General features: G+C 48.6%; 1 protein-coding gene across 4 annotated transcripts in view; it reads left to right on the forward strand.

Moving 5' to 3' along the window:
• Positions 1-4,089, forward strand: part of HHAT (hedgehog acyltransferase) — a 195,648-nt gene extending 191,559 nt beyond the window's left edge. For all 4 annotated transcript variants that reach the window (XM_075412933.1, XM_075412935.1, XM_075412932.1 and 1 more), the window contains one exon: positions 1,784-4,089. In XM_075412933.1, coding sequence (XP_075269048.1) covers positions 1,784-1,875 — 92 coding nt within the window. In that variant the 3' untranslated portion in view covers positions 1,876-4,089. The remainder of the gene's footprint in view (positions 1-1,783) is intronic.
• The last annotated feature ends 8,151 nt before the right edge of the window (positions 4,090-12,240 follow it).

Genomic DNA, 12,240 nt, shown 5'->3' on the forward strand with positions numbered 1-12,240 from the left:
CCTAATTTCACTGAAGAAAAAACAAGACTATTTTATTGTTAAAAATCCCTTTGGAAATAACTCAGCAATTTTGTTTTGTGAATTAAACAAAAAGTATAATTTTGCTTTAGTGTGATGTGAGGACAAGCGATTAATATTTGTAAATGTCTCAGTGAAAATCACTGAGGTTGCAAGACTATTTCACCACAAAACAAGGCCAGAACAATTAGAGATTCATGAAGCAAGCTTACAGCTCTTCACAGGTCAAAAAAGGTAACTTTTGCTGGACCTGTTTCAGAGTGAAGTGATACACTGCCCTGGCTCTCAGAGCACGGAGGAAGGGTCCCAGCACGTGCGGTCCGCAGAAGCACAGGACCGAGCCTAAGGCAGTGAGCCTGGCTGAGGGCAGGGTGTTCAGCTAAGGCTCAGCTGGACATCAGCACAATTAAACAGTCTCCAGACTGGCATCAGCTTGAAATCTGGACAAAGTCAGCCTCCAAAATACCTTGTAAAAAAGCTTCAGAAAGAGCTCTTCCTGGAGTATCGTGTTGTGGAGAGGTCACATCTTCTCTCCATCTCTTCTCCAGGCCAGTAGAGAATCTCAGTTCTGCTAGCAGGTTCCTTCAGACCAGAGTTTTCCCCAAGAGCAAGCACTGAAGCCCTTCTTTCAGAAGCAGCTGCTGGTAGTTCGAGGATGGTGTGAAGAAAACCAGTCATACACACAACCAAAATTCTTATGTCAACAACGACAATGAAAAAAGCCACCAAAAAAAACCCCTCAAACACCTTCCTCCCTCCCCCTTCCCACAGACAAAACACACAGAAGAACACTAGGGCCTAAAGCTGGGGCTTTCAACCTATAAACTCTACATTTCATAAGTTCTAAGGGGAGGAGGAGGAGGATGGAGGAAGGGAACGAAGGTGCCAGGAAAGGTGTCAAGAAAAGCAAAATCTTTTACCTGATTCAGAAGTCTACAGATACAGATTTTTCGAGTGATCTGCAACTCCACTGGAAAGCAATAGACCTTTTGGCTTGTGACCTCCTCCTTACTGCTTTAGCTGTGAAAGGTTCAAGTGAAAAGATGGTGACTTTCACTAAAAAGGATTTGAAATAATGAAAAAACATGTCATGTCCACAGCAAAAGTTTTATATATTAGAGGAGCTAGTCTTTTTAGTTTAAAAAAAAAAAAATCTAACAAGAACACATCAGGCAAATAAGGCTGGCTGTTCTGCATGGGCACAATGGTGTTCTGACCCCATTAGCTGTTACGGGGCTGTAGAGTCCGTACACCAATTTTACACCCAGCTGCAGGGTATCCAAAAGAGCCTTAATCAGAGGTTTCCCCAGACCCTTTTTGCAGAACAGGTAACTGGATTTATTGTGATTTTTAATAACCTGTATTGTGGCTATGCATCCCTTTGTGCCTAGGAAGCGCCATAGCCAGCTTAAAGTATCAGGGTTCGTTCAGGGATCTGCTTGATAGACGAACCCACCATAAAGGAGAGGATTGAAGCAGACCTCTTTAATTTGGCAAGTATCATTTGGAGGTGCAGAGCACGAATAAACCTGATCCAGTTCCCTGAAAATGGAAAAGATGAGGACTGCAGAGGGTCAGGAATTCCAGAAGCTCAAACAGTCCAGATTTCCCCTTTCAGATTTTGTGGGATGGCTCTACTTGCTTATGAGACTGAATTGCTAATAAAATTAATTAGAAGCGTCATAAGTTGGTCATCCCAAGAGTATTTCTACTTGAAGCAGTCATTAATTATTATGACTAGGATTGTCTGTCTTTCTATTTATAGGCTGGCCATGGGCGACACTGACTGTTCTCGGGTTCCTGTACTGCTACGCTCACGTTGGAATTGAATGGGAGCAAACGTACGCTGTGAATTAGGAATGACGCAGAATGATGATTTTTAAGACAGGTTGATGGCTTTTCTACACTGGATATCCTATCTGCAGAAGGATGCTCTGGGCCTAAGTATGTGGTTAATGTGTTAAAAGTAAAAGCTCTCATGTAATTGATTCTGGATTGTGAATGCAGGAATTGAACCAGAAACACTGATGGGCTATGGCCGGGGGTGTGGAGAAATTATGAAGCATTTTGAATTATGTTATTTTTATAAAACATCATCTCTGTGACTCTGCATACCTTGGAAGCATGCATATCAAAATAGGTATTTTATATATGTTGAAGATTGTGTTTGGTTCTTTCAATGTTTTGCTGCCTGTTTTGAGATACTGAAGAAAAAATTTTTCCTACCTTGCAGAATGGAAAAAGCCCAATCTCTCAGCCTCTGTCCAGGGGCACACAGGGCTGTGCCCTGCGCTTACATTACTCTACGAAGAGCAGGGTGCTCATCAGTTCTTTTTGATTGCTTTCTGATACAATTTAGAACATTTTTGCTGTTCTCAGCGATGGCAGTAGTTCAGTCTTAAGGTACTAGCAAAGTCTGCCTTTTCTCTTTAATTTCTTCATTTAAAATTTTGCCATTGAAACAACACTCTTTTTTTTTTTTTGTAGTCTTAGGAATTGTTTCGTTTGTTTCTTTAAAAAGAGGGAGTAGGGAGGCAGGTCTTTTCTTAATGAGCAGCTTTTCTTTTTAATCAAGTATGACCTTACAGCTCCTTGGGCTTTAAGTGCTCTCTGCCTTGTGTTAGAGCTAAAGCATATAATAATACCTTTATTATGGGGTGAATCCCACCTTCAAGGGAACTGCTCGCTCTGCCTCTTGTATTTTTCTGTTACGAAAGGAGATAACACAGGTCTGGCTGAATGGTAAATCTGTTCATTCTGCTTCATTCTCTGGTGTCCAGGCAATCAGCTCCTGCAATATTAAAGATGCCCTAGGAGTAGCATTTTAAGACCTTTAAAAAAACCCAAAATAGTCCAACACAGTGACACAACATTAGCCAGAGCTCCACGTTCCAAATTCGCCAGAGCTCCATATCCGTTGCCCACAGCCAGACCTGTTACAGTAGCATCTTTGCTAAAAGACCTGGTTGCCCAGAGCTGGGAAGGTCCTGCCTGCAAGCGTCAGAGCTGCTTCCCTGTTTTCTGAGGGAAGGGCAGACTCTACTCCCATCTGGCACAAGGGGTGTCTCCCAAGCTGTTATTTTTTAAACTGATACTGAAGAGCAGCCCAAAGATCTTTAGTCTTTCTAAAGTCTTTCACCCTAGGCCTGGTGAAAGGCCACCAGTTCTGGAGAGGGCTTCTTCCAAGAGCGGCGTCCTGCACCCAAAGCAGGACTCCTGTCAAAACTTGTTCCGTGCCCCCCGATAGGTATTGCCGCCTGTTGGGAGGCACAGTTGGCATCCTACTGCCCATCACTCCTGCAGCTTCAGCCAAGTCCGACTGAGCTTATCCCTTCAACAAGAAATTCAGTCCCTGAGATAGGATTCAGCTTAGTGCCTGCATTCCTGCTGTCTCTGCTGCTCAGAACTATGGCAGCCTTCTTCCCCTTCATTTGTTCCTGAAGAAATAAAAGCAGAGGCTTCAGCTCTCTACCCATCCGGAGAGTAAGCCTGTCTCTTGCTGTTTCAAAGCAGAATCTCCAGCCCTTTATGTTTAGGGAAAGGTTTTTCCACCATGAGAATGCAGTGATTTCCCTTGGAAGTCATTTCTAGGAGATACCGTGGACTGTTGAAAATAAGACTTAACCTTGAACGCTGCCTGGCCAGAGACTGGCCCTCCCGATTGACTTACAATGATTGCAGGGATCCTCTCAGCCACAAAGAGGTATATTGCTGTCAACCTCTGAATTTACTACAGGCATCTGAGATTAGCCTCCGTTTTGGAACAGAACTGAGCTAAGGGCAAGACCTTCCTCAAACTTAACTCAAACTTTGTAATTAAGTGGAATTAGCATTGGATTGAAAAGTCATGAATCTGTTCTCCAGTCTCATCGATTACCGTTATTACATGAAACAAGGGGCGACTAAGTGATTAGATTCCAATTTGTATGCGTGCAAAACTTCCTACTCCAATACGGAGATGACCTTGAAGGTCATCTAGAGTATGCTTATTTCTAAACTAAAGTGGTTTTGTATTTTTTTTCAGTGCTTTATACATCTTTCATAATTTTGTATCCTTTTCTGTTTCTAAAAATAAAGCTCAAACTGATTGTTGTCTTGAGAACTGCATCTTAGAAAGCTACGGTTTGGTGTAAGAAAGGTAAGTGCTTCACTCCCATGAAGAAACACCACTGTGCACTGGGAGCCTGCAGGGTGGGTGCAATGGAGACTGGTCACTTTATCCCTCTAGTGCCCTGCATGGAACATGCGTTCTCTGAGGGTGAGTTTAAAACACAGGTACACCTTCCGTAGATCAGTTAAGGTGAGACTTCAGCAGGTGAAACTTCTGGGAGTGGTCACTGAGAGCAGTACGCAAGTAAAATGATGCTTCCCTTTAGACTCTTGCTATCTTGGTCCACAGTCAGAAATATGAAGCGTGCTTGCACAATTTTTCTTATAGTTTAAATACTTGTCATATGAGCAAAAAATAGATTTCCTTCATGCTCAGTCTTTCCAGGGCTCTTTTTCCTGCTACTTTGAACCGTGTTTCAAGAACAAGCCCACTCACAAAGTTTCTGAGCTGTTTTGCTTATAAGAAGGACCAGTAGGCAACACATGATGCAAGGCATGGGGCATGCTTGGTCAAACACAAATCTCTCAGATGAATTGAGGCTGTGCACTTTAAATGGACGTAGTCAGCTACACCTTCAGCTTGGAGACACACTTCTCAGCATGACATGAGAATTGACTCTTTGTTATCATGTGGCACCTGAAGTAATTGGAATTATGTGGTAGCTGGAAGCGCATCCTCCATGCAAGTCCTCAGTGACGGTCCTAGAGGGGTTGGAACGTGGAGAGGCCTGGAAGAGACTGAAGTTGACACCCCACTTACCGAAGAAAAACAGGGGTGAGTGGAGGAGGAGAAGGAGACTTCCAAACACTAAAGAAAAGCTAGTTAAGGGACCTGGGAAACAGTTGACAAAGACAGAAATTGCCAAAGCAAGACATTGACCATTTTGAACCGAAAGGGAGGCACTTCTAGTCTGGTGGGGACACTACTGCTGATAGACCCTAAAAGTGACAAATGTGACCAAAAAAAAGATGATGGCTCTGAAACTGAGCTGGGCAGACATGTAATGGCTACTGACAAAAACAGTTTACAAGTGATTCTAAGCGGCTAGTGAGGACAGCGTATCGCAATACATGGCTTTGATTGCTACCACAAAGCTGCAGTCGTCAAGTCTCACACGCGCACGCGTCCTTCCCCGACCCCCCTCCTTGGCTAACACAGCCCTCACAGCCGTCGTTATTCCTGGGGACGGTCAGATTATGCTAAGTGGCTCTTTCTTTAATTCTGCATTCATTAGAGGGCGAGCCAGGCTTTGCTCACGTATCTCTTTCACATCTGAGAGCTAAAAGCAGCTTAGTTGGAATAACCAGCTTACCACAGGTCAGAAGAAAAACAGCTTAACTATGAAAACCTGCAGCAATTTTGTTATTAGCCCTAGCAACTACGCAGGGCCTGTCCTTTCTCTGCCGCACCCGCTTAATTTCCTCCGTCACCGCTACCCCCTGAGCCAGCTGCAGCTCACGCGCGCCAAGGGGCAAGGGGAGGCTTGCCATCCGCAGGCATGCTGGCAGGGTTTTCCTCAAGGAGCTGTGAAGAGCGAGGAGATTGCTATGCGTGGCCTGTCACAGCTTCTCCTGCCCGCGCTTTATAGTCCCCCCCTTCCCCGAGTGATGCTGCCCATTACTGCGCTGCAAAACAACCCTCTCGGTGCCCAGCCACTTGTTAGTCAAGGCGGGTACGTTCATCCGGCGGGGACAGCCGAAACACTGCTCGCCGCCAAGCCTGCGAAGAGCTCTCAGGCTGCAACGCCTTTGCGGAATGAGGGGAACTCTGCATTACAACAGCTCGTTTCTTGTATTAGGGGACCTCTGGGAGCAGCCCCCTCCGGTGGGGTCTCTGCTGACCCCCCGCAGACATGGGATGCGCATGGATGTTGCAGGCACGTGCACCGAATTCAGCAGCTTCATCAGCAGCTGCTTGTGGAGCGGTTCCTCCACTAGTTGCATGTAAAAGAAAGAAAACAGGAAGACAACTATTTTATCTGAGATTTCCTCTTCCAGCAAATGCCATCACGTCAGGCACAGGTCCTGCCAGAGCATCTGAGAACGAGCCGAGTCCCGGCTGTCCATGGCATGCATCGCCTACACCTGAGCACACTGCAGATGGGCCACATCGGCTCAGGCATCCCAAGCCTGGGGACAAGCACCAGCAGCTCCAGGTCTGAGAGGCTTTCAGGGATGCCGCCAGTGCCCAGGAGGAGAGGAAAAAGAAAAGAAAATGTCTCACGGATCCGTCCCACATACTTTAGAAAAAGCATCAAGGCCCAACTTGCAGGCAGCCTCGGCGCTGCTCCATTCCGGGCAGCTCCCAGAAGCAACTGAAGTCCTCCAGCCTTGGAAACGACTGCTCCAGGAGGAAACAGGCGCATGCGCTCCGTACCCACCACTGATAATGACAGGATGAAAACTACGCGGTGGCACTAGTCAGGGGAATCAAACATGCTTACAGATGCTCGAAAACCTCCTCATTCCTTGTGCTGGGAGCACAGAGGTCTGGATGAGAGCAAGTTAAGCTAACATCGGGATGTAACAGGCAAATTTTGACCACGAGCTAGGCTGCACCACCTTTTGTCCTATCCAGGGCCGGTTCGGTCTAAGTGTAAATACCCGCAGGTACCTGCGTGCCAGTGCCTTTCAGCAACGGGTCAAACGAAGCGGGCTACCTGTGGCACACGCCCTCCCCAGCAGCGGTCAGCCTCCGGGTAATAACACAGGGATTCCAGAAAAACTGTACATATGGTTGGGTAGCTGAAGTGAATCATTGCTGACAGATGCATCAGCCAACCTGAAAAATTAAAGTTTCCTGAAGAAATAATACAGAAACATAACTTTGGTTATGACCTGTGAAGTTTAAATTGCATTAGCACTCCCTCTAGAGCTGATCTTTCTTGACAAAATTAATTAATTTTTATGGACCACAGAACTTCCATCCCTGCACTACTGCATTTGAGTTTCCAAAATTAGGTGACAAAAAATAGAACAACTGGAAATGGTACTAGAAGACCAGAAACATGTACACTGTTAGTAAGTGAATTGAAAAGGGAAGCCCTAGGGAAAAGAGAAGATCCTGTTGATATTTTTTCAGACTGCTGCTGGAAGGGTTAAAGTTGTTTTAGGGCTCAGGTATGTGGGAGGATTACCTTATAGTAAGCCAAACTGCAGAGACAAAAATAAGCATTTATGAGACAGGTCTTTAAATTATGTTACTGCTGATTTATAGTTATGGGTTTCTTTACTCCTGTGGTGGCAGTTTTGTGCTGAGTTGGTGGTTTATGCTGAAGTTACAGGCTAATAACATTCATTTGGTCACATCTCTGCTCGAGGCTCCTTCAGTAATCTCTCAGCTGCCTTCCCCCACCTCTTGGCACCAGGTTCAGTTCTCATGGCGGTGCTGCAAACACAGCAAGGGCATGGCCCAGGTCTTGCCATGGCGAAGACCTGCCCAGGACCAGGCTGCCTAAGCAGGGAGCCCAGCCCTTGCCCAGCCCCACCGCTGCCTGCCGGGCCTGCCAGCATAGGCAGAGCCGTGGCTTCGGGCAGTACGTAACTCCCCTTTAGTACCCGCCCCACGTGTGGGCTCACCCTGGGCCCCCACGCTAAAACACCACGCAGCGGCAGCAGCACCCGGCCCGCCCTGGGCTCCCCGTTACCAGCCAGTTGCCACAGACCCATCGCGAATCGTGCTATGAAATGGAAAAACACAGAGGAGAAAGAACCGGGCAGAAAACCTTCTACAGACTTACAGACACAAGGACCCTGCAGCACAGGAGCCTCTGACTGCGCCTCCTTCCAGCCCAGCAACAAAGGTAGAGGTTTGGAGAAAGGAAGTGTTGTTAACCCCCCCAAGCCCCAGGGAGGTTTTGAGCCCCCATCACTCCAGACAGCCATGTCCCAGAAGGTCACCAGCGATGTGTGAGCGAGTGAGCTTGAGTCCTGAGCTCAGAGCTTGCCACCTGCGATGTCTCGACCCACACTTCACACTCCACTGCTGGTGCCGTCTGCCCAAACTTCAGCACCCTTCACTCAGTTATTCTCAGAGTTCCTCAGCCTGATCCAATCCTGCCAAACATCGCTTGGTGAAAATATGAGACCTCCAAAGGGTCTTTGGTCTCTGAAGATGTCCTGCTTGCCTTGAACAGTTAGGCCAATAACCACTGACACCAAGAACAGCTGCAAGTTCAGTATAAGCCCTGACATGGTATAAGGGTTTAAAAAGCGTGACGATCATTCCAAACACAACAGCATACTGCTGCTGGAGTACTTGGAGGCTATGAACTGCTTATGACTTAATGCTGGTTGAGGAAACTTCTGGTTTAAGAAAAAAGACATTTTCATAATAATGAGGTTTCCAAGCTCCATCTTTAAGGCTGCGGGGTGCCCTGTGACACTCGTGGGGACAACCTAGGCCGGGTGAAATGTCTCACAGCTCCTTCCTGAAGGCAGCCACACTCCACTAACCAAACTCCAGCAGCTGCTGGGCAGACAGCACGACGGCCCTTCCTAACCTCCAGCCTGAGGAGCTGCCTGGGTAGCCAGTCCCGTTTGCTCTTGTGCTGGTGTTGTGCTTTCATCTGGTGGCTCCTGCGGTCTGCCCCGTGGTGGGTTTGCAGACCGCGCTCACCCTCTCACCCTTTGTTGTCCTAGGCTTTCCTCAGAGGCCTTCTGCAGACACAGCTACGTCTCCTCTATAACCAGTTCTCCTGGACAAAGGAAATGCAGCAGATTCAACCCACCAGGACAGGTATCCAAGGCTGCGCTTCGGCTACATTATCTGCGCCTTCCATGTACTGCCACGACCTTAGCCTCTTCTCCCGACACCTGGTCTAGTGCTGAGGTGCGAGCAACCAGCCTGCAGCTTCTCAGCACGCTGCCTACAGCTGCTTTATTTGCTGCTCACACGTGAGACAGCCGTGCTCACCCCCAGTTCACAGAGCTGTTTACAATTCTTGTTACTGCAACTGTAATTTAATGCCGGAGTTCCTGCACAGTTCCTGCACACTTGCCTAAAGGGTGCTTTTTTCAACTTGGCTTTCAGCTGAGCTGGTTTAGTTTATATTTCTGTCTCCACACTTCCAATAGCCAGGTTCAATACGGCTTCACGCGCAGCATCACCACTCTAAAGGAAAGCCAAAAAACACTTCATTTTGACATGGGGCTACAGACGGATGATCTTAGCTCTCTTGCCTATCCTCACACCACAGCTGAGACTGTCCAACAAATTTTCCTGTTATCATTAGTTCTTCTAAAATACCTTCTGCTTAACAGTAAAACCTGCCAAAAAAAGATTGCCGGAGAGGTTTGAAAGCGATCTGTATTCCCCTTCACTGTGAGCTGCTGCTTGCGGGGAACTATTTGCTGTTCAGCTGTCTTGGTCCTGTTGCTGAGCATCCAGTAGGTTTAGTAACTCCCAGGTTTAGTGAACTGGAGTGAACTCCCAGGTTTAGTACTGCACTCGCTGTGCCACTGCTGCTTAGCGTGTCCCCTGACTGGTAACCCCTGCTGAAGAAGAGGCCTTAGTCCGCCTTTACAGAAAATCCATGCGTGTAACAGAGACTCCGGCACCGTTTCTTTCTCCCCGAGGCGTGTGTTTCAGCTCGGAGAATGGGGCTGTGGAGGCAAATACCCGAACCAAAGCACATCCCCCTCAGATTCGCACCTCTGAACTGCAGCGACATTCGCAGGGGCTACGTGGCCCCCAGGCAGGTGTTCACAGCAAAGCCGTACCTTCGCCTCATTCCTCAGCTGCCCCGACAGAAACGCATTCAAGGGAAATTCCACAGGTGAACAAAGCTTAAAAAAAACCCCAACAAAAACAAAAGAAACGCTGTGTAGAACAACACGAGTTGTCTCAAACACAAACTCTTGGCAGTTGCTCACACGCTCCTGCCTCCATCCGTACCAGGTGGGAATTTTAGGGAGAAAGGCTGAGCGTTGATCCTGATGGATGCACCTGCCAAAGTTAAGCTTGTTTTAAACCTACACCTGTGCCATGGGGGCAGCTTAAATTTGAACTTGACTGTGCTACATGAGAGCTTGAACTTAATTGGGAAGAGGAGAGGAAAAAAACTAAAAAGACAAGGCTTGAGCATGTGTATTTAGCAGATATGTCTGTGCACAAGCGTCTTCGTATCTGCTTCTGACAGATGTCTTAGGAATGCAGTTACTCTAATGCCGCCCTTGGAGCCCTCGCAGGTTTTTACTCAGTCTTTCAAGACCACGACAGGTTATTCCCCCCAGCTTCCACGGACCAGCACTGAGGCTGTGGTGGATTACAATGAAAGGAGCAAAAATGCAATCTTCTGGGTGAAAAATATTTGTATTTGCTGATATTCTTCATACGCTATATGCCTGTTGCAGTGAAACCCCTCACACCGCCAGCAGTAATAAATACCATAGCAACACCGCATCCTTCTCCGCATTTTTCCGGGTGGATCTGCAGCCTCACCACCCACCCTGCCCCAGTGGAGCACCAGGCAGGCAGGGAGAGCAGCTCCCAGCCGGGATGCCCTCGAGTCTCAGTGCCGGCCATGGGCAGCAGGTCGTAGCCCCCAGTAAATGCTCCGCGCCCCTGGGAGGGGTCCCCAGCAGCTGCCACTCGCACGGCAGCGTAGAGGTGAGGAAGGCTCCGTGGGTCCAGGCCCTCTGCCAGCCAGGACTGCCAGCAAGGGGCCCCTTTACAGCCCCACGGAGGCTGTCCGCCATTAGACAGGCTCTGTCTGAAAAAAGGTCTGGGGACCCTTTGTGCCTGCTGTGAAGGTACTCCCGGGTGCAGCGATGAGGAGGGGTCTGGCACAGGGGGTCCAGGGGCCGCTCGCTGCCGCCCGGGCTGCTGCTGCTCGGCTGAGGCCAGGCCTGACTGGCCAGCACGCAGAACACAAACATTTGCAATTCGTCACACAAATCTGGGCAAAACATGCTGCCAGTTGACACCCTTTGATTTGAAATGTTGTGGGGGCGACGAGGGGAGGGAAGCCGGGACAGGGAATGTTGTGTGGGCAATGCTATCCTGCTTTGCACTAATTTAAGCTTGCAGCACAACCAGGGAGGCTGCTAAGAATGAATGCAGGAGAAGCCTGAGCAAAGAAAATGGTGGAGAGTGCAGAAAATGAGAACAATGGCCTCTGGAGACCTCAAAAAAAAAAAAGAGTACATGCCTTCACTATCGGAATTTTCCCTTTTGCAGTAAGTACAAGGAACCCTGTATAACACTAGGGAAAAGAAAGCTGGATTTTCATCCTGGGCAGTGAAACAACGCTAGCGACACGAGATCCTGGCACACTGCATATACCGTGGGTGCAGAATCGGTGTTAAAAATAGCTCCTCGTTGTGCTCCGTGCCTGCTCTCAGCACAGTTGAGCCTCAGCTCCACAATCTGAAAGCTGATGCTTTATTGCTGTTCTTGCAAAGGCAAGATTCACAATCCCATGAAGTGTCTTCATACAGGTGGCAGCCACTTTCACCAGGCCCTCAAGCCAGAGGATGCAGAGTGAGCCACAAAAACGGATGCGAAGCTCACAGGGTCCGGGGCTGAAGACTGAACTTTGCAGACACATCCAGAGTGGCTGCTGGCCCGCAGGAATGGCTGCTGTGCATCATCCTGTCACATATGTCCCTCCTGACTTGAGGGGATTGCCCTTCCCCTCACCTTCAGCTGTGGGTTCCTTTGCTGAGGTAGCCAGCATGGTCACATTCATTGCTGCCTGCCGCAGCGGTGTCACTGACAGGCGACGCAGTACTAGCAGCTTCACTGCTGTTGGGTTTGTCTTCACTTAAGTCCATGGTGTGATCGCCTACTTCTGCAGCAGATGATGGGGCGGCAGCAGCCTGTTTGAGCCACAGTGCTCTGGTTTCCAGAGGTTTTGTAGTAGTTCTCAGGTACTGCAGTAGTGAACACAGTCTAAACCACAGACCGCCCACAGGCCAGTGTACCCTCAGGACAGCGAGTGACCATCTCAGGCAGGTCACAGCCAGTCCTCTGGCCATCCCCGTCCCACTCAGCAGAGCCTGGCCCAGACCGGAGGGCACAGCGCAGGACGCGGCCTGGGGTGCTGGCTCAGTCACTGCACAGAACACCCGAGCTCAGCTCACGGTGACCCTGGAAGGGTAAATCCCGAC

This window comes from Opisthocomus hoazin, chromosome 2 (genome assembly GCF_030867145.1).
Source record: "Opisthocomus hoazin isolate bOpiHoa1 chromosome 2, bOpiHoa1.hap1, whole genome shotgun sequence".
Classification (NCBI taxonomy): Eukaryota; Metazoa; Chordata; class Aves; order Opisthocomiformes; family Opisthocomidae; genus Opisthocomus; species Opisthocomus hoazin.